Source organism: Choloepus didactylus, chromosome 16 (assembly GCF_015220235.1).
Source record: "Choloepus didactylus isolate mChoDid1 chromosome 16, mChoDid1.pri, whole genome shotgun sequence".
Taxonomy (NCBI): Eukaryota; Metazoa; Chordata; class Mammalia; order Pilosa; family Megalonychidae; genus Choloepus; species Choloepus didactylus.
Window position 1 is genome coordinate 62851693 of NC_051322.1, and position 23396 is coordinate 62875088.

General features: G+C 37.6%; 2 protein-coding genes across 4 annotated transcripts in view; both read left to right on the forward strand.

Moving 5' to 3' along the window:
- Nucleotides 1-23396, forward strand: part of SMCHD1 (structural maintenance of chromosomes flexible hinge domain containing 1) — a 202058-nt gene that overhangs the window by 167261 nt on the left and 11401 nt on the right. For all 3 annotated transcript variants that reach the window (XM_037805484.1, XM_037805486.1, XM_037805485.1), the window contains exons 46-47: nt 21863-22021; nt 22203-22314. In XM_037805484.1, the coding sequence (XP_037661412.1) occupies nt 21863-22021; nt 22203-22314 (271 nt within the window). The remainder of the gene's footprint in view (nt 1-21862; nt 22022-22202; nt 22315-23396) is intronic.
- LOC119511077 (protein FAM89A-like) lies at nt 17533-19572 on the forward strand. The gene has a single exon (XM_037805488.1). It carries the CDS (start codon nt 17533-17535, stop codon nt 18085-18087), a length of 555 nt encoding a protein of 184 aa, XP_037661416.1. The 3' UTR covers nt 18088-19572.

Sequence of the window (23396 nt, forward strand, 5' to 3'; positions counted from 1 at the left end):
CACCTTTATCTAAAAAAAAAGTACCACCTGAGGGAGAAGAGAGTAATGGAAGAAACAAGACAAGAAAATATTTTATAGTGATCTTTTTAAAGTTTGCATAAGGTTTGTTTTGTTTTGTTTTGTTTTGTTAATAAGAAAGCAAAGACTAATAGCAAAATGGGTGGATGACATGATAGGTAATTTTCAAAAGAATAGAAATCGTTAACATTTGAGGGCCTACTATGTATATCAGATAATTTGTTAAATTTGTCACCAGAATGATCTCATTTAATGCTGTTAATCATTCTCGTTTTACAGGTGAGAAAGTTGAGGTGCAAAAAGATTAGATAACATTCCCAAGTTTAGAACAGTGCATGGATTTGTATGTACATTGAAGCAAAAGAATAGAACCAAAAAAAAAAGTTTTTCTTCATTTCTGGGTTGTATAATTAAAATAAATTTCCTATCCATTATCCTTTTCTATATATTTTTCAGATTTGTCTCAGTGAAAAATTTATCACTTTTATAATCAGAAAAACAATTACTGATTGGATTTAATATCCATGCTCTTTGAACCAGTAGTTGATCCGCTAGGAAACACACATAAGTAAACAATCCTAAGTATAGGCAACATGCTTATTTTTCTAACCCCAATGAATATTTCAACCATTTTTCAAGCAAAAATTAGAAACATTAAATGCTTTAAATGAATTTGTAATTTAGGAAATACCTGACAAGACTATATGGAAAGTGAATAGAAATTATTAATGCACATATCATATGTTAAAAATTAAACCCACATACCTATAAAATGAAAAGAAAAAATGAAGCAGTAGATGTAACTTTTTTTCCAACTCACTAACATTTTTATGCTCATATATTCCAAAGTATTACACTTACTTGTGTCTAACCAGATTAGACATTATACTTTATTATATCATACTGACCCTAATATTTAAGTTCTCATTTATTACAGTCCATTTATTTATTTGTGTGTGGGTTTTATAAATAATGTCATTCTTAATGTCTTTAGAAGTAGTGACCAGATTTAACTGCTATAGTATTCAGGGCATACCATACCAGTCAGAAGAGCTTACTAGTTTATTTTTGCCACTAAAAGTCTTAGCATCATATAGAGCACAAAGTTTGAAAGTCCCTAAATATTATTTAGTTACGTTTACTCCCCCATCTAACTACTGATTTTTTCAGTGGTGAGACAGTTGCTGCTGCTTTCTAAAGCACCCCGTGTTTTGGCAGTTGGTTGCTTAAGCATGCTTATTAACAGCCCTTTGGATACCCTTTCAGGCCTTTTGTATTATTTTAATAACTTTGCTCTCCTGCTCAGTCTCCTGGATACACTGAAATAATCTGTATCTTTCTTTATATATGTTGTACAAAAATAAATTCATTGGAATTTGAACTTTTTCCCTTTATATGAAGTAATTTTTAAAGTATTTTGCTGTTTTCACAGTAAAGTTTCATCAGTGTTTTTTACCCAGTAGTTGAAATTTTCAGAAAATATGCAAAAGCTCTAAAATCATTATTTATAAACAGACTTAAAAGAGATTTTTAAAAAAAAATTTTTCCTTTGGCAAAATTATATTGAATTGGGAGAGACTTTTGTGGACATTATGGTAAATAGAAGTTTCTTTTCATATATAAATCCTTAGAGTTGATGAGCCATATTAAGTTGCCGCTTTCCATCTTATGCATAAAATGTGAGACTACTGTTAGTGCTTCCTGTATTGGGAAACACTTTATTCCATCTTTCTGCTTAATAATAACAGAACTAATGTTCTGTTAAAGCTCTTGCACATGCTAATTTCATGAACATTTGAAAGATGAAAGAACCTCATAACAATATATTAAGAAATAGAATTTCAGGGGAGGATTGTGGGAAGATGGCAGAGTAGGAAGTTCCAGAAATCAGTCCCTCCACCAAAACAATTATTGAACTGGCAGGAACTTATCTGAATCAACTATTTTGGAATTCTGGAGTCTAGTGGAACACTGTACAGCAGCATCCAAGGAAGAGGGGGAGGAAGAGGCTGGTAAATTGCAGTAAATACTGGTGAACTGCACCCTCCATGTATCAGCTACTTACCCAGCTGTGTGGCAGGCAGCAGCAGGGACTCTAGCCTGGGTTCATGGTAGCTTACCAGTGCCTGAGTGGGCTATAAGGCCACAGTCCTCCTAAATCCAGGGGTGTGCGATTCCATCACTGATCAGCCACTTCAGATTGTTAGTGGCACTGAGGGTGGCCAACGTTCCAAGTTCCCTTAGGGAAAGCGGCAGAAGAGGCAGCACCTATTGTGTTTCTTCTCTTTTCTCTTTCCATTCCCCATTTGGGAGCAAAAGTAGTTTGGAAGAGTCACAAATTGACTGCTCCAGCCCTCAATGAAAACCTAGCATTCCCAGAAGAGTGTGAAAACTAGATTTCCAGAGTAGTAAAAACATAATACTCAGAATGTGCAGTAAAAAAAAAAAAAATTACAAAACAGGAAGAAGCAAAGTATGGGCAATTCACAGGAAAAAAGAATTTGCAAGAAACCATTCCTAAGGAAATCATACATTGGAAATACTAGTCAAAGATTTTAAATCAACTGTTTAGGTATGTGAACTAAAGGAATCTTTATAGAAGAGCTAAAGGAAATTAGGAAGACACTGAATAAAATAGAAATTATTTTAAAAAAACATTTTTGAGCTTCAAAGTACAGTAATTGAAATGAAAACTTAGATGAATTCAATAGCAGATTTAAGCAGTTAGAAGAAAGGATCAGCAAACTTGAAGACAAGACAATTGAAACTATCCAGGTTGAGGAGCAGAAAGAAAGAAAAATGAACAGCGCCTGAAGGACTTGTGAGACACGATTAAGCATAACAACATAGGCATCTTGTCCCAGAAAGATGAGAAAAGGGCAGAAAAAGCATTTGAAGAAATAATGGCCAAAAACTTCCCAAATCTGATGAAAGACATGAATAGACACACCCAGGAAGCATGAATGAACTCTAAGCAGTTTAGACTCTAAAAGACCTATACTAAGACACATCAGAGTGTAGTTGTCAAAATCCAGAGACAAAGAGAGGGTTTTGAAAGCAGCAAGTTAGAAATGGCTTGTCACCTACAAGGGATCCCAATAAAATTAACAATGGATTTCTCATCAGAAATCATGAAGGCCAGAAGACAATGGGAAGGCATATTTAAAGTCCTTAAAGAAAAAAAAAAAAAAAAAAGGCTAACCAAGAATTCTATATCTGTCAAAATTATCTTTCAAAAACAAAAGAGAAATCAAGATGTTTATGGATAGGTAAAAGCTGAGAAACTTCATTACCACAAGACCTGCACTACAAGAAATGCTCAAAGGAGTTCCTCAGGCTGAAATAAAAGGACACTAGACAGTAACTGAAAGCCATAAGAAGAAATAAAGAACAGTGGTAAAGGTCACTATGGATGTAAAGATAAAATCCTATAGTATTGTCCTTTTGGTTTGTAATTGCTTTTTCTCTATATATGACTTAATGGACAAATGTGTAAAGCAACATTTAAAATTTATGTTATTGGGCAAACAATATATAAAGATGTAATCTGAGACAATTTTAAATGGGAGGAATAGGGATACATAGGAATAGAGTGTCTAGTACTAAAACTTGATTGGTACTTGTTGAACTAGGTTGTTATTAATTTAAGGTGTTCACTGTAATTACAAAGGTAACCACTAAGTAAATAACTAAAAAATATGGAGAAAGGAAAGAAGAAAGGAATCAAAATGGCATGCTACAAAAAAAAAGCATATTTTAAAAGGTAGTAGTTGATGGAGAAAAAACATACAAGACATACAGAAAACAAATGGCTGAATTAAATCTTTTTTTTTTTTTTTCAGTTATTACTTTGAATGTCGAAGGATTAAACTTCCCTCTTAAGAGGTAGAGATTGGTTGATTGGATGAAAAAGTATGGTTCATTTATATGCTGGCTACAATAGACTCACTTTACATACAAAGACACGAAAAGGTTTTAAAAGGGTGGAAAAAGATACTCAATGCAAACAGTACTCAAGAGCCAGAGTAGCTGTATTATTGTCAGACCACATACAATTTGTCAAAAAAAGATTTTGAGAGACAAGAAGGGTATTATATATTGGTAAAAGTTTCAGTCCGGCACGAACACATAACGATTATAAACATATGCACATTGCAACAGAGCCCCAAAATGTATGTAGTAAGAAATGACAGGAATATGGACTTCCTGGAAGATGGCGGGGTAGGTGAGGTGGGCGGGATTCTCCTCTGTCACAGTAACTAGAAAGGGGCTGGAGAACACCGGGGACCATGATTCCAGTGTGTGACTAGCCATAGAGGGTCCCCCACAGTACATGCAGTGGATACCAGACAAAAATAGAGGAGAGATGGAGGCCCAAGGAACGGGGTAAGTTCCTTGGGCCTCCATCCGAGAATGGCAACAGCAAATCTGCCACTGAGGAAGAGAGTGAGCGGCGGCTCTCCACTCCTGTCCACCTACCTTGACGGTTTGCTGGGGGTGATCCTCCATAGCCAGATAGCGGAGAGCTCCTGTGAGGGAACCTGAAGGGCTGCAATTTCTCTCCCCCCATGGAAGTCCAGGGAGGGGAGTGGTGCAATGGTGAGAAGCGGGGAAGGGAGAGGCTCCATACCAGAGATTGAGAGCCATTCCCACACCCAAGAGACACACGGGCACACAGTAGGCAGAGAACCAGCAGGCAGGGCCCACGTCCCACCTGTGGGTGCCCTTGATCAGGCTCCCTGCCTGCCTGCTTGTGGCCCATGTTGCAGCCCCAGGACTGGGATTCCCCAGAGAACACTGAGATCTGATTCACTGATTGGTTCCCCACCAGTTTAGACTCCACCCATCACACAGGAGTTCAGGGAAGACCTACTTGAGAGTGCCACCTGCTGGTAGATTTGGGAAACTGCATTCCAGCAGCTGTGCCTCAGGAGTGCCACATGCTGGTAGAACTGAGAAGCTATATTCCAGCAAGCCAAATTATATACAAATACTCAATTCTGTATTTCCCAAAATAACCCTATCAAGACTAGCAAATGCCCTGAAGCCAGCAGAAAATTATAAAGCACTTGAAGAATATAGAAGGTACGGACAAACCAAACGAATAAATTTAAAAGCCAGAAGAGATGCAAAATTTGGAGCAATTAATCAAAGAAGTACCACAAATATCAATATTATGGCTCGAGATACAAAGGACATGAAGGCCCTAGAAGAGCATAAAGAAGAATTTCCAGGAGTAAATAAATACCAGATCTTATAGAAATAAAAGATACTGTTGATCAAATTAAAAATATTCTTGAGACACCAGATTTGAAGAAGTAGATGAGTGAATTAGCAACCTCAAAAATAGGGTGACAGAAAGTGAAAGCACAAAAGAATGAAAAAATGGTGAAAAAAATTGAAAAATTTGGAATGGATCTCAGGGAAATGGTGGACAACATGAAGTACACTTTGGTGTTCCAGAAGGGGAGAGTAAAGGCCTAAGAAGAGTGAAGAAATTGTTGGGAAAATTTCCGAAACCTTCTAAACAACATAAATATCCAAATTAAAGATGCTGAACAAGCTCCAAAAAGAATAAGTCCAAATAAACCTACTCCAAGACATATACTGATGAGATTGTCGAATGCTGAAGAGAAGGAGAGACTTCTGAAAGTAGCAACAGAGAAGTGATTCACCACATACAAGGGAAACAACGTAAGACTAAGTACTGACAACTCATCAGGCACCATGGAGGTGAGAAGGCAATGGTGTGGCATATTTCAGATTCCGAAAGAGAAAAATTGCCAGCCAAGAATCCTTTATCCAGCAAAGCTCTCCTTCAAATTTGAGGAAGAGTTTGAACTTTTCACAGACAAACAAATGCTGAGAGAATTTGTTAACAAGAGACCTACCCTGCAAGAGGTACTAAAGGGAATTCTACCGGCTGAGAAAAAAAGAATGGAGAGAGAGGTCTGGAGAAGAGCACAGAACTGAAGAGTTATTAGTAAGGCTAGAACTTAAAGGAAAAAAAAGAGGAGAAAAAAAATAGATCTAACAACTAAAAACCAAAGGATAAGATGTCTGGTTTAAGAACTCCCTTCACAATAACTGAATGTGAATGGATTAAACTTTCCAATTGAAAGATACAGACTGGTAGAAGGGATTAAAAACTATAACCCAGTGATATGCTGTTTACAAGAGACTCATCTTAGTCCCTGTGACACAAAGAGACTGAAAGTGAAAAGAAAGGATGGAAAAAAATGTTCCACATAAACCGCAATCAAAAGAAAGCTGGGGTAACTATACTAATGTCAGACAAAATAGACTTTAAATGCAAAGCTGTCATAAGAGATAAAGAAGGACATTGTATGTTAATATAAAAGAAATAATTCACCAAGAAGAAATAACAATTATAAATGTTTATGCACCCAATCAAGGAGCTCCAAAATACATGAGACTTGGCTAAACGGAAGGGAGCAGTAGACAATGTCTACAATAATAGTGGGAGACTTCAATACACCACTCTATTCTATAGATAGAACAACTAGACAGAGGACCAATAAAGAAATTGAGAACCTGTATGATAAATTAATTAGATTTAGTTGACAGATCATTACATCCCAGAGTACCAGGATACATACTCTTCTCTAGTGCTCATGGAATGTTTTCCAGGATAGATCATATGTTGGGGCACAAAACAAGTCTTAATAAATTTTGAAGGATTGAAGTTATTCAAAGCACATTCTCTGACCACAAGGGAATGCAACTAGAAATCAACAACCACCAAGGAACCAGATCCTTCACAGATATGTGGAGGTTAAACAATACACTCCTAAAAACCAGAGTCAAAGAAGAGTTGCAAGAGAAATTGTTAAATATTGAGAGACGAATGAAAACAAGAACACAGCATATCAAGACCTGTGGTATGCAGCGAAGGCAGTGCTGAGAGGGAAATTTATAGCTTTAAATGCATATATCAAAAAGCAAGAAAGAACTAAAACTAAAGACCTAACTGAACAGCTGAAGAGGCTAGAGAATGATCAGCAAACTAACCCTAAAGCAAGTAGATAAAAGGAAATATCAAAGATTAAAGCAGAAATGAACTGAAGAATGAAAAAAACAAGAGAATAAATAAAACCAAAAGTTGGTTCTTTGAGAAGATCAACAAGATTGACAGACCCTTAGCTAGACTGACAAAGTCAAAAAGAGAGAAAACCCAAATAAACATAATCAGAAATGAGAAGGGGGTAATTACTGAAGATCTCAAAGAAAGAAAAAAAATCTTAGCCAACAAGCTAGACAATTCAGAGGAAATAGCCAATTTCTTTGAAACATATGAACATATGAACAACCTAGACTGACACAAGAAGAAATAGAAGACCTCGACAGACCAATCACAAGCAAAGAGATCCAATCAGTCATCAAAAATCAACCTACAAATAAAAGCCCAGGGCCAGGTGGCTTTACAGGGGAATTTTACCAAACTTTCCAAAAAGAATTGACAACATTCCCACTCAAACTCTTTCAAAAAATTGAAGAAAAAGACACTACTTAACTCATTTTGTGAAGCTAGTATCACTCTGATACCAAAACCAGATAAAGACACTACAAAAAAGGAAAACTAAGGAAAACTATAGGCCAATTTCCCTAATGATTATAGACGCAAAAATCCTAAACAAAATACTTGCAAATAGAATCCAAAGGCACATTAAAAGAATTACATACCACGACCAACTGGGGTTCATTCTTAGCATACAAGGGTGGTTCAACATAGGAAAATAAATTAATTCAACACATTAACAAATCAAAAGGGAAAAATCAAATGACCATCTCAGTAGATGCTGAAAAAGCATTCCACAAAATTCAACATCCATTTTTGATAAAAACACTACAAAACGTAGGAATGGGAGGAAACTTCCTCAATATGATAAAGGGCATATAGGAAATACCCACAGCCAGCATAGTACTCCATGGTGAAAGGCTGAAAGCCTTCCCCCTAAGAGTGGGAATGAGACAAGGATGCCAACTGTCACCTCTGTTATTCAACATTGTGCAAGAAGTTCTAGCCAGAGCAATTTGCCAAGATAAAAATATAAACGGTATCCCAATTGGAAAGGAAGAAGTAAAACTGTCATTATTTGCAGATCATATGATCTTAATTTGAAAAATCCTGAGAATTTGACTACAAAGCTACTTGAGCTAATAAATTCAGCAGAGTGGCGGGATATAAGAGTAATTCACATAAGTCAGTAATGGTCCTAAACACTATTAATGACCTAACTGAAGAGGCAATAAAAAAAAAATTCCATTCACAATAGCAACTAAAAAATTCAAGTACCTAGGAATAAACTTAACCAAGGATGTAAAAGACCTCTACACAGAAAATTACAAAATTTTACTAAAAGAAATAAAAAAGGACCTAATTAGGTGAGGAAAATATTCCATGCTAATGGATAGGAAGACTAAATATTGTTAAGATGTCAATTCTACCCAAACTGATAGAGAGTCAACGTAATCCCAATCCAAATTCCAACAACCCGTATTGCAGACTTGGAAAAGCTAGTTATCAGATGTATTTGGAAGGGAAAGGCACCTTGAATTGCTGAAAACATCCTAAAGAGCAAAGTGGGAGGACTTACACTTCCAGACTTTGAAGCCTGCCGTGAAGCTACAGTGGTCAAAACAGCATGGTATTGGCATAAAGGTAGACATATTGATCAATGGAATTGAATTAAGAGTTCAGAAATAGAGAGGCAAGATGGTGGCATAGAGAAGAGTGGAAGCTAAGTAGTCCCCCTGGAACAACTACAAAAAACCAGAAACATCTAGTAAATAATCCAGAATAACTGCAGGGGGACAAACGAGACCATCCACTCATCATACACCAACCTGAATTGGGAGGAATGCCCGAGAACACAGCGTAAAATCTGTAAGTAAAACCTGCGGAACCAAGTCATGGGACCCCCTCCCCCATAGCCCAAGCTGCAAAGCCTCCTGGTGCCAGAGAGAAGCTCTCTCCCAGCAAGCGAATATAGCTCAGCTGAGCTCCACCTGGGGTTTTAAGTAGCGAGTGTGAACTGCTCACTACAGGTACGCATCCCCAAAAACAGACAGAGGCTTTGGATGATGACTGACCTGGGAGAGCCAGAGGGTCACCTTGGACTGGGTCTGAAGGGGACTGTTTCTTTTTTGGCTCAGTGGAGAAAGCCCCAGTCATTTTCAGTTTCCAGGGCTGTGAAGCGGAGAAGGGTGGAGACAGCACAAGCAGAGAGAGAGAGACCATTGAAATGCTAATGACCTCCACCTGGGAGCTCTGTCTTCTCTAGGAGGAAAGGGGTGGGGCCCTTTCCATTCAGAACCAGACCCCAGAGCCTGGGGGAACATACGGCCATACCTCATCACACCAGTCAAGAATTATAGGCTAACAAGCGTCACCTTGCTGGGCAGAAAAGCACAGTGACCCCCAGGCATCAAAGGGTGGAGCAATTTTCTAAGACACACCCTCAGGGAAACCAGATACTGAATATTTCTTCCCTCTGGGACCTGAGCCTGTTCTGGTCTGGGAAAACCTGATTTGGATAACCAAGGAAACCATGCCTAGACAACAGAAAATTACAACCTACACTAAGAAAACAAAGTTATGGCCAGTCAAAGGAACAAACATACCCTTCAACTGAGATACAGGAATTTAAACAACTAATGCTAAATCAAATCAAAAAGTTTAGAGAAGAATTGCAAAGAGGATAGAGGCCTGTAAAGGAAGCACTGGGCATGTATACGGCCGAAAATCAAAGTTCAAAAAACAACTAGTAGAATCTATGGAAATGAAAGGCACAACACAAGAGATGAAAGACACAATGGAAACATACAACAGCAGATCTCAAGAGGCAGAAGAAAACACTCAGGAACTGGAGAACAAAACACCTGAAAGCCTACACGCAAAGAGAGATGGAGAAAAGAATGAAAAAATATGAGCAACGTCTCCGGAAACTCAAGGATGAAACAAAGTACAATAATGTACGTATCATTGGTGTCCCAGAAGGAGAAGAGAAGGGAAAGGGGGCAGAAGCAATAATAGAGGAAATAATTAATGAAAATTTCCCATCTCTTATGAAAGACATAAAATTACAGATCCAAGAAGCGCAGCGTACTCCGAACAGAAGAGATGTGAATAGGCCTACACCAAGACACTTAATAATCAGATTATCAAATGTCAAAGACAAAGAGAGAATCCTGAAAGCAGCAAGAGAAAAGCGATCCATTACATACAAAGGAAGCTTAATAAGACTATGTGCGGATCTCTCAGCAGAAACCATGGAGGCAAGAAGGAAGTGGTGTGATATATTTAAGATACTGAAAGAGAAAAACCGCCAACCAAGAATCCTATATCCAGCAAAGCTGTCCTTCAAATATGAGGGAGAGCTCAAAATATTTTCTGACAAACAGACAATGAGAGCCTTTGTGAACAAGACACCCGCCCTACAGGAAATACTAAAGGGAGCACTACATGGTGATAGAAGACAGGAGTGCATGGTTTGGAACACAGTTTGGGGAGATGGTAGCACAGCAATGTAAGTACAGTGAACAAAGGTAACTGTAAATATGGCTGAGAGAGGAAGATGGGGAGCATGTGAGACACCACAAGAAAGGAGGAAAGATAAAGACTGGGACTGTGTAACTTGGTGAAATCTAGAGTATTCAACAATTGTGATAAAATATACAAATATATTCTTTTACGAGGGAGAACAAGCAGATGTCAACCTTGCAAGGTGTTAAAAATGGGGAGGCATTGGGGGAGGGATGCAATCAGCATAAACTAGAGACTGTAACTAATAGAATCATTGTATTATGCTTCCTTTAATGTAACAACGGTGATATACCAAGGTGAATGCAGATAAGAGGGGGGGATAGGGGAGGCATGTTAGACACTTGACATTGGTGGTATTGTCTGATTCTTTATTCTACTTTGATTTAAGGTTATTTTTCCTTTTGCTGCTTCCTAGCTGTCTTTTTTTTCCTCTTTCTTTTGCCTCTCTACCTTCTTTGACTCTCCCTCCTGCCTTGTGGAAGAAATGTAGATGCTCTTATATAGATAATGGTGAAGGTGGTGAACACATAAATGTATGACCATGCCGAAAACCATTGATTATTTACTTGGGATGCAATGTATGGTGAGTGAACAAAACCATATTAAAAAAAAATGGGTTGATGACAAAACCTTGAGGGCAATATACTGAGTGAAATAAGCCAGACACATTAGGACAATTATTGCAGGGTCTCACTGATAGGAACTAATTACAATATGTAAACTCATAGACATGAAATATAAGGTACCAAGAAGATATAGGACGAGGCTTAAGAATGGGGAGTGGTTGCTTAGTATGAGCAGAGTGTTCAATTAGGATGAACTTAAATGTTTGGAAATGAACAGGGGTGTTGGTAGCAAGATGTGAGAATAACTAACAGCGCCGAATGGTGCGTGAATGAGGTGGAAAGGGGAAGCTCAGAGTCATATATGTTACCAGAAGGAAAGTTGGAGGTCAAAAGATGGGAATGTATAAAACTGAATCCTATGGTGGGCAATGTCCATGATCAACTGTACAAATACTAGAAATCACTTCCATGAACCAGAACAAATGTATGACAATACAATTAGAAGTTAATAATAGAGGGGCATATAGGGAAAAAGTATATACCTATTACAAACTATATACTACAGTTAGTATTTCAACATTTTTTCATAAACAGTAACAAATGTACTATATCAATACTAGGAGTCAACAATTGAGGGGGGTTGGTTAGGGATAGGGGAGGATTACAGTTTCCTATTCTTTTTTTTTCATGTTTCACTTTATTTCTTGTCTGGAGTAATGAAAAGTTTCTAAAAATTGAACAAAAATTAAGTGTGATGGATGCACAGCTGTATGAGGGTACCCAGGGGCAAGTGATTGTACACTTTGGATCTTTGGATAATTGTATGGTATCTGAATAATCTCAATAAAAATGAAAAAAAAAAAAAAAAAGTTCAGAAATAGACCCCCGGATATAAGGTTGACTGATTTTTGATAAGGCCCCCAAATCTACAGAACTGGGACAGAACAGTCTCTTCAACAATTGGGGCTGGAAGAGCTGGATAGCCATAACAAAAAGAATGAAAGAGGACCCCTACCACACCCTATAGAAAAACTAACTCAAAGTGGATCAAAGACCTCAATATAAGAGATAGTACCATAAAACTCCTAGAAGATAATGTAGGGAAACATCTTCAAGACCTAGTATTACGAGGTTGCTTCTTAGACCTTACACCCAAAGCACAAGCAATGAAAGAAAAAAGAGATAAATGGGAACTCCTCAAAATCAAAAGCTTCTATACCACAAAGGAATTTCTCAAAAAGGGGAAGAGGCAGCCATCTCAATGGGAGATAATATTTGGAAACCATGTATCTGATAATATACTAATATCTTGCATATGTAAAGAAATCCTACAGCTCAATAACAATGGTACAAACAGCCTAATTATAAAATGGGCCAAGGATTTGAAAACATTTCTCCGAAGAGGAAATACAAATGGCTTAAAAAAAAAACATGAAAAAAATGTTCATCTTCACTAGCTGTTAGGGAGATGCAAATCAAGACCACAATGAGATATCATCTCACACCAATGATGGCTGACATCCAACAAACAAGAAACTACAAATGCTGGAGAAGATGTGGAGAAATTGGAACACTTATTCATTGCTGGTGGGACTGTATAATGGTACAGCCCCTGTGGAATATGGTTTGGAGGTTTCTCAGAAAACTAGATATTGAATTACCCTATGATCTGGCAATGTCACTTCTCAGTATATACCCAGAAGATTTGAAAGCAGTGATACAAACAGATACTTGTACACAGATGTTCATAGCTGCATTGTTTACAATTGCCAAGAGATGGAAACAATTCGTGTCCTTCATCAGACAAGTGGATAAACAAAATGTGGTATATACATATGATGGAATACTATGCAGCAGTAAGAAGCAACAGGGTCTTGAAACTTATGGCAACATGGATGAACCTTGAAGATATAATTCTGAGTGAAATAATTTGGACGCAAAAGGAGAGAGATTGTATGTTACTGCTTCTATGAACTATCTGAACAATGTAAAATCAATGACTTATAATGTAAGAATAATGGGGGTCTAGTGATAGGCAGTAGCTAGTGAGGGGGAATGATAATCTAATATGTTCAGATGTGCTAATGGTGAATTCAAACGCGTGGCAATGGAGAGGGGTGACAATTGCTTGTTAATGGGATTATTAAGTATCAGAGCTATATTGAAGGTGAATAGTAATGAAAGGGCTTGTTTAAAGGCATGTTTCCCACAGATCAGCACCGCAAATATAGATAGGTGCTTGCATGATGGTCTTCTAAGGTATGACACTGACACAGAAAGTTGACAATAGAAGGGTACATGGAAAAACCTACCCATTGCATTCAAGGGACTGTAATTAATAGGGATACCATACTCAAAAAAGTTTCACTCAGTAAGTGTATTCATCAGAAACTTAAACCCTTCAGAGTGCCCCTATGCCAGCTAAGTCCCGAAACCCAGAGGCAATAGCCTCTTCAAGAACACTAACTAGATGTGTCCCCTTTTCTCATAAAGTTGACACCCCTTTTCAACATAAACAGTTAGGGCGGTCACTGCCTAGATATCCCTGAAGATTGGGAAAGTGATTAATCTATAGGAAGGGGTAGCAACAGACAAGATGGAATTTAACACAGGATTATGAATACTGAATCTTTATATAGTTTTCTTTTTCTTAGTCACTAGGGTTTTAGAATAGTTAGAAGGAAAGAATTGAAATGATGGAACTGTAACTCATAGCATCCTTTGAAATTTTTTCTATAGCTACTTGTTAAACTGTAATTTGAAAGCTATACCTTTATACATATATGTTAGATTTCACCATAAGGAAATAACTGAAACTATGCTACTGTAACTCATAATAACTTTGGAAATTTCCTGTATATCTACTAGTTAAATCATACTTTGAAAGATATTACCTTTTTGTATATATGTTGTATTTCAAAATAAGGAAATAACTGAAACTGGAATTGTAACCTATAATATTCTTTGAAATTTTGCCTCTAACTACTTGTTAAATTGCACTTAGAAAGTTATCACTTTTATGTATATATGTTCTACAATAAAAAAAAATTTTAAAAGGACAGAATCAAAGGGAAAATTAGATAGTTCTACAATAGTACTTGGTGATTTCAATATACAACTTTCAATAATTGAATAGAATATCTAAACAGAAGATATGAGGAAAGAGATGTTTTGAACAACACTATTAACCATTTAGACCTAATGGATATACATGGAACATACTGCCCAACAACAACAAAATGTACATTCTTCTCAAGTGCTCGTGGAACATTTTCTAAGATAGATGATACATATGTTAGCCACAAATCAAATGTTTAAAAATCTGAAAATATTGGAGTCATAAAAAGTATCTTCTCAAACCACAATGGAATAAAACTAGAAATCAATACAGAAGGAAAACTGGAAATTTTACAAGTATGTGAAAATTAAACAACATACTGTTAAAACAACCAGTGGGTCACAGAAGAAATCACAAGGGAAATTTGGAAATATCTTAAGATGAAAACAGAAACAACATACCAAAACTTACAGGATTCAGCAAAGGCAGTGCTCAGAGGGAAATTCATAGCTCTGAAAGCCTACATTAGAAAAGAAAAGTCACAAAAGTCACAAATCACTTACTTAATTTCATACCTAAAGAAACTAAAACAAGAAGAGCAAACTAAGCCAGTAGAAGAAAGGAAGTGGTAAAGATTACAGCAGAGATAATTGAAATGTAGAGTAGCAAAACAATAGATTCAATAAAACCAAAAGTTGATTCTTTGAAAAGACCAATAAAATTGACAAACTTTTAGCTAGTCTGATAGAGAGGCAGGTCCTAACCAAAATCAGTATCAAAAGTGGGGCTGTAACTACCAACCTTAGAGAAATAAAAGGAGTATAAAAAGGTGCTGTGAACAATTATATGCCAACAAATTAGAAAACCAGAATGAAATGGAAAAATTCCTTGAAGCATAAAATTACCTAATCTAACCCAAGAAGAAACAAAATCTCAGCAGACTTACAAGAAGTGAAGAGATTGAATCTGTAGTCTAAAACCTCCCAAAAAAAGAGAAATCCAGGACTGAATAGTTTTCACTGTTGAATTTTACCAAACATTTAAAGAAGATTTAACACTACTACTTCTCAAACTCTTCCAAAAAAAATAGAAGAGAGATTACTTCTGATTTCATTCTGTGGGGCCAGCTTTACCCTGATACGAAAGCCAGGTAAACACAGCTCAAGAACGGAAAAATTACACACCAATATCCCTTATGAACGTAGATGTAAAACTCCTGAGCAAAATATTGGCAAACCAAGTCTAACAGTATATGAAAAGGCTTGTGCAACATGACAAAGTAAAACTTTTTCCAGGAGTACGAGAATGGTTCAATTTAGGAAATCAATCAATGTCTCATATTCATTAGTTAGAGTGAAGGAGGGGGGAAGCCACATGATCATCTTGACACAGGAAAAGCATTTGACAAAATCCAACATCCTTTCATGATTAAAACATTTAGAAAAGTAGATATAGAATGGAAATTTCTAAGCATGATGGTGAGAGACTGAAAGCTTGTTCCCTGAGATCAGGAGCATGAGAAGGATGCCTCCTATCATCACTATTATTGTACTGGAAGTTCTAGCCAGAGCAGTCAAGCAAGAGAAGAAGAAAAAAAAAGGCATCCAAATTGGAAAGGAGGAAGTCAAATTATCCCTATTTGCAGATGACATGATTGTATATATAGAAAATTCCAAAGAGTCTTTAAAAAAGCTATTAGAACTAAAAACTAATACAGCCAAGTTGTAAGATACAGGATATATAGGCAAAAGTCAATAGTATTTCTGTGCAGCAGTAATGAATAATCTGAACAGGAAATCAAGAAAACAATTCCATTTACAGTAACATATAAAAGAATGAAATACCTAGGAATAAGTTTACCCAAGGAGGTAAAAGATGTACCTTGAAAAGTACAAAATACTGCTGAGAGAAATTAAAGAAGACCTACATAAGTGGAAAGACATCCTGTGTTCATGTTGAAATGTCAGTACTGCCTTAAGCAGTCGGTTGTTGTTGGAAATGTAAAATGGTGTAGCCACTGTGGAAAATGGTTTAGCAATTCCTCAGAAAGTTAATGTAGAATTACCATGTGACCCTAGGTATATACCTAAAAGAATTGAAAACGGGGACTAGAACAGATATTTGTACACCAGTGTTCATCACAGCATTATTCACAATAGCCAAAAGGTCTGGGCAACTCAAGTGTCCATCAACAGATGAATGGATAAACAAAATGTGGTGTATCCATTCAATGGAATGTTCTTTCGTAAAAAGTAGTGCTGGTACCTGCTACAACACGAACAAATCTTGCAGACATCATGTTGAGTGAAATAAGCCAGACATAAAGGACAAATATTATATAATTTCTTTTATAGAAATACTTAGAACAAGCAAATTTAGAGAGACAGAAAACATAATAGTGGTGACCAGGGTTTGGGATGAGGAGGGAAATAGGAGTTACTGCTAAATGAGTGTGAATTTTGGTGTAGAGTGATTGCAAACCAAAATAATGGTGGAACTGACGCAGCATTGTCTTTTTATGTTAAAGAATTGTCCACTATCATTTTAATGTAAATTTTATCATAACTAAAAATATTAAGTAAAAAATAGGATTTTAATACTTGATTACCTGAATTTTTGCTTATTGTCTTCTGTATAAAGGCAGTCTCACTGGCATACTGGTCTGGACATAATTTTGGAACTCCTTCATGTAAAAGTAACTTATTTTCTATACATAGAAAAGAAAAGATTACTTTTAGTAAGAAATCAGAAGTACTGTCAGATCAGAAAGCCAGCTTTTTTCCTAGAGACTTAAGTCGTAAAGAATTAAAGAACATAAGAGCCTTGTCATCACTCAGTTACACATATTCAGTGTATATTTAAATATATGTGTATGGTTACAAGCGCACATAGATGTTTTACATGTGAATTTGTTCATTCTAAGTATAGGTTCCCAGAATGCTGGATAGTTTTCTTTTTAAAGAGTATTCTTGACTCTTACAGTATAAAATGTCTCAGCTTAATGTGCTTTATATCTTGAAGAATTTTTTCTATAGTTTTTTATGTAAGCTGTATATATTTGTTAAACATCCAGATGTTTGTTTGTCCATTCACAAGAATATTGATCATCTTTGTCTGTGACTAGAACAGGCATTGGCAAACTTTTTCTTCAAGGGCTGATAGTGAATACTTTTTTTTTGCCAAGAGGCAAAATTGAAGATATTATGTAGGTATAAATATTCTTAAAAAAAAAAAAAACATTTAAAATGTAATCATTTGGGGCTGGGGCAGCGGTGGGGCGGGCACGTTGCTGGGTCACGTCTGCCTGCGCCGGCCGCGGCGGAATGAGCGGGTCGGCGCCGCCGGGGGCCGCGGGCGGTCCGGGCGGGATTCGGGGGCTGCGGGTGGACGGGCTGCCCCCCCTGCCCAAGAGCCTCAGCGGGTTGCTCAACTCCTCGTCGGGCGGCGGCGCGTCGGGGGGCTGGCGGCACCTGGAGCGGCTGTACGCACAGAAGTCCCGAATCCAGGACGAGCTGAGCCGCGGGGGCGTGGGGGGCGGCAGGGGCCGAGCCGCGGCGGTGCCCCCTAAGCCCCCCAACCTGGACGCTGCGCTGGCGCTGCTCCGCAAGGAGATGGTTGGCCTCCGACAGCTGGACATGTCCTTGCTCTGTCAACTGTACAGCCTCTGCGAGTCAATTCAGGAGTATAAGGGTGCCTGCCAAGCGGCCGCCAGCCCAGACTGCACTTATGCTCTGGAAAATGGCTTCTTTGAGGAGGAGGAAGACTATTTCCAGGAGCAGAGCGCTCTCCAGGATGGGAGGGAACGAGGGGCTCCGCGGGACTTGTCGCTGCCTGTCTCCTCCCTCTCCAGCAGTGACTGGATTCTGGAGTCCATCTAGAGGGCCTCAGGAGGAAGGCGACTGTTGGGGAAACCCTTACCACTGGACAGACTCTCCTCTCGCAAATGCATCTTTCCAGAGAGCTGCTCTGCCATTCCGTTGTGGACGGTCCTCAGGCACGTGGGATGGTGCTGCCAGTTTAATGTGGAGGCAGGAAGCTCTCCGTTGACGCATGGTGGCAGTCTGTGTTGATGGTCAGAGTTTCTGCTCAGGCAGACCTAGTGGAATGGCCATATCCCCGGCACCCCTGTATTGAGGCTCTGCTGCTGAGGATTTATGATGATGTATGAAAGGATCCTCGTCAGACATCTTAGTGGGTGCTAGTTACCTCCTCACAGATGGTAGCTTATTTACACCCTCTTTCTTGTAGGGTTCCTGCCTGGCTTGGGATGTATAAAAACTAAAATTTCACTGCTCTGTTTCCTCAGTTCATTCTACAGCTTTCCTTGCTATTTACATGAGCTTTTAAGCCTCCTGGTTAAGCTTTATTTATTTGCGACAGTAAACTGTCCAGGTGACTCAGTGAAAGCTTTTTACTGATAAAACATTTCAGATTACACCAGTCAACTGCCTTTTCTGAATCTATCAAAAAGCTTTATATCATTCTTTGTCCATCAGATATAAGTGGAAGGAAGATAATATGCAGATATGTTGAATGGAAAAAAACACAAATGGGTAAGCTAATGTTTTGTATCATTCATTGTAAGATGGTAAGCTTTTTTTGTTTTGAAAGATTCTCAGTGTAAACTAGTATGTGAGAAAGCATACTACCCTCCTTTGCTCAAAACAATGTTTACCTTAAGCCTTAATATATTTATTAAAATACTTTATGACAACTTTACACTACAGGTTAAAATGTTTAAAATGCAGAAGTGTCTGTCTGTAGTTATAATTTTTGTCTGTATAGAATCATTAACTTTCATAACTTGAATGCAAAGAATCAAATCAAATGTACTGAAAAAAGGTATAATTTGTTTTCTTGCAATTAAGAATCTGAAAAAAGCTTTATACCTTTTGATTTGATTCTTGAATAGTTTTATTAATAGTAGACACCTATTTATAGCAAGGTCTCAGCACTGTTCAGTTTTTGAATCCTCCAGACCCCTTGTTTCTCTTTAATCTTTAGGTGAGATAATTGCTTATTAGCACCTCTTTAGGGTTATGGAGAGGAAATAAAACTCACAAGTGCTGACAACCCATTATGTACATGCCCCTGTGTTAGGGACTGGGGCCAGATACAAAGAAAAAAGAGTATCCTGCTTATTTCCTCTGTTGGAGAGAGTAGGTAAAATGAGAGATGTTAAATTACCTTCAGCATGTGAGGTATCTGTTTCTTAAGGAAGAGAAAATTGAAAGTGATAAGACTGGTTAGGTCTGGTCATTTGCAGGAACCTGTTCATTTGAAGCTGTACCCCTGCTTATCAAACGAATTGAAACTTAGGTCAATTGTCGTGTACCCTGACCACATTAGAATCACTTGGGGAGTATGCCAGTTTGAAAGTATTATGTCCCCCCAAACACCATTATCTTTGATGTAATCTTGTGTGGGCAGACCTATCAGTGTTAATTAGGTTGTAATTCTTTGAGTGTTTCCATGGAGATGTGCCCCACCCAACTGTGGGTGATAACTCTGATTGTATAATTTCCATGGAGGTGTTACCCCACCCATTCAGGGTGGGTCTAAATTAAATCACTGGAGCCATGTAAATCAGCTGACAAACAGAAGGAACTCAGTGCAGCTGAGAGAGACATTTTGAAGACGGCCGTTAAAAGCAGACTCTTGCTCCGGAGAAGCTAAGAGAGGACAAACACTCCAAGAGCAACTAAGAGTGATGTTTTTGAGGAACTGCAACCTAGAGAGGAACGTCCTGGGAGAAAGCCATTTTGAAACCAGAACTCTGGAGCAGACACCAGCCACGTGCCTTCCAAGCTAACAGAGGTTTTCCAGACACCATTGGCCATCCTCCAGTGAAGGTACCCAATTGTTGATGACTTACATTGGACACTTTTATGGCCTTAAGACTGTAACTTTGTAATCAAATAAACCCCCTTTATAAAAGCCAAAAAAAAAAAAAAAAAATGTAATCATTTAAAAATGTATATATTGGCCCAAGTCAGGATGGTAGAGTGAGATGCTTCAGGCTCCATCTTACCCCTTCCCCCAGAAGCTTTGAATAACCAGCAAGAACCAGCAAGCCTGCACAGAATGCATCAGAGTGGTCTCTACACTTTGGCCTGGAGCTATTCTCTAAACTCATTGTGTGGCTAAGCCTTGAAGGAGACCAGTGGCACAGATCAATCTGCAAAGACTGGGAAAGGTGTTTTCTCTTTTTCCTTTTTGGTTAGCTCCTAGCAATAAAAGAAAGCTCTATCATAATACTAGCTGGATATAAACTTAAGGAACAATTTCTTCGAAGTCTTAAATTTCAGCAACAACACATTAAAAAATATCAAAATGTCCAGGTTGCAATAAAAGATTACAAAACATACAGACACAGGAGTTAATAGCCCAGACAAAGGAGAAAATTAAAGGACCAGCAACCACCAATGAGGAGAACCAGGCCTGGGACATACCAAAGATTTTTAAAAATTGGTCCTAAATATCTTTAAAGAACTAAAGGAAAACATGGACAAAGAACAAAAGGAAATCAGGAATGCAATAGGCAGATATAAAGAGAATATTATTAGGGAGGTAGAAAGTATGAAAGGAACCAAACAGCTGAAGACCACAGTAACAAATCAGAAATTCCTTAGAGGGGTTCAACAGCAGACTGGAACTGGCAGAAGGAAAAGTCAGTGAACTTGAAGATGAGACCGTTGAATCATTCAGTCTGAGGAGCAGAAAGAAGAAAGAATGAAGGAAAGTGATCAGAGCCTAAGGAACTTGTGGGTCACCAATATATGCATTATGGGGTCCACAGAAGGAAAAGGAAGTGAAGGGAACGAGAGAATGTTCAAAGAGATAATGTCTGAAAACTTCCCAAATTTAACAAAAGACATGGATATACACATCCAAGATGCTCAATGACCTCCAAACAGGATAAACCCAAATAGACCCACATTGCAATATATTAAAATCAAATTGTCGAATGCCAGAGGTAAAGAGAAAATTCTGAAATCCTCAAGAGAGAAGCAACATGTCACATAAGGAAACCTCAATAAAATTAAATGCCTGTTTTTCATAGGAAACCATGAAGGCAAGAAGGCATTGGGATGACCTATTTAAAGGGCTGAAAGCAAAACATGACCAATAATTCTGTGTCAGGCAAATCTGTCTCACAAATGAGAGCAAGATTAAGACATTACCAGATAGACAACAACTGAAAGAGTTCATCACCACTAGACCAGCCCTACAAGAGCTGCTTAAGAGAATTCTGCATGTTGAAAGGAAAGGACACTAGACAATAGATGAAAGCCAGATGATGAAATAAAGATCCTCCAGTAAGGGTAATGACATGGGTAAATATAAATGGTAATTAAAATACCATTGTATTTTTCAGTCCTATTGTTTGAGCACTTTTATTCAGAAAACTCCGTCCTGATACAGAAATAAATTTATTAAATCAGATAGACTAAGAAAATTAAAATTTAACAAGCACTGATTTTGTGCTGGGAACTAAATTATGTATGTTTTTAAATTTCATTTGTTTACATTTTGTGGATTAAACGTTCCCACCTGGTACTATAACAGTTCCTGTGTGTTGCTAATTCTTTTCCTAAAATGTGGGATTGTTACAATACCAGCAGATTAATCATATTTTCTGTTTCTTTTCAGATCTTCTCCAACAGTATCATTCTGCTGTGCGCAGACTGGGCAGTGTGAATGAGGACCTTAATGGTCAGTTAGAGTACCTTCACACTCCTGATATGAAGAAGAAGCAGCAAGAGCTTGATGAACAAGAGAAAAATCTGAAACTGATAGAGCAAAAACTAGGTGTGTGCTTTACTTTTCTGTTAACATTTAGTTTCTCTGAATGGAGATAAATCTTTATGATTAGATAGAGCCCAACCACAAGAAGGAAGAATGTGAATGAATCAGCAAGTCATCTGATAAATGGTAGTAAATATTCTCTCAGCAAGTTAATTTTCTTTTTTTTTTTTTTCCATCTTTTCAGGTATGACTCCAACACGTAAGTGTAATGACTCATTGCATCATTCAGCAAAGCCTGATGTGACAGATTGTCCAGTTCCTGCTAAAAGAATGAGAAGAGAAGCTGCAAGACAAAGGTGAGAATATCATTACCTGAGTATTATCATTGGTTAGTTTATCAAAGCTCTTGGTTCATTGTACTTAAAATAACAGCATGAATTTATTTCTGATGTCCTCCTTGAGCCAAAATTAATACCTTTTTAAAAACTCAATTAAATAATAGATAATAAAGATAAGACATAGCCATTATATTCTCCTACAATATTCAAATTTTCTAAATGATTTTTGTTATTTACTTGCAGATGTAAATAGTTTATTTTTATGTTAGGTTAAAAGTAAAATTGCTTTTTTTGTTTGATTTATCTTTCATTTAAAATACACTGCACTCTGCGACATAGGATCAGCAATTTGTTAATTTTAGAATATGTAAAACCATCTGTACATTTTTATGTATTTAAAAATTGCTTATAGCTTTGATTTAGAGAATCAAACCATTTAGGTACCTCACCAAAAAAAAAAAAAAAGAAGCCATCTGCAACCTAATTCAGTGGTAAAGAAAAATAGCATCCTTTCTATATTACATTTTAGTAAGGCCATCCCATGGACAGATGCCATAGCATTGGGGTTTGGGGTCCACAGACTCTACCTGACTAAGTTTTTCATATTGACCTAAAAGGAGTTCCCTTGAGGCCGTGGTGTTTGGAATGGGTGTTCCATGCCCTACCCATCTGCATACTCTACATTTATTCAGTAAATATTTGAATACTCACTTTTGCCACATATTAGTGGGTGAAGAAAAGTGTTCTTGCCCCCATGGAGCTCTACAGTCCTGTGCAAATGACAGACAATAAAAATAAAATGTAAACAAACTTTTTTGCTATATATAATAATGTTCTATGAAGAAAAAGAAAAAGGATGAAGTGATATACACAATAAAGAGGAACTATATTGATTGTCGGGATGTATTTAAGCAGATAACTCAGAGATGGGAAGGAGCCAGCCATATAGAGATTGGCTTCAGTCAGAAGGAAAGTAAGAAAGCTGTGAGCAGATAGCCAGTGTGACGTGTTAGAGGAACTGGAATGATGCTTGTGTTTGGCTAAAGCAAGGTGAGCAAAAGGGAGAGTGGCCTGAGATATGGTTGGAAGGGTAGGCCTCA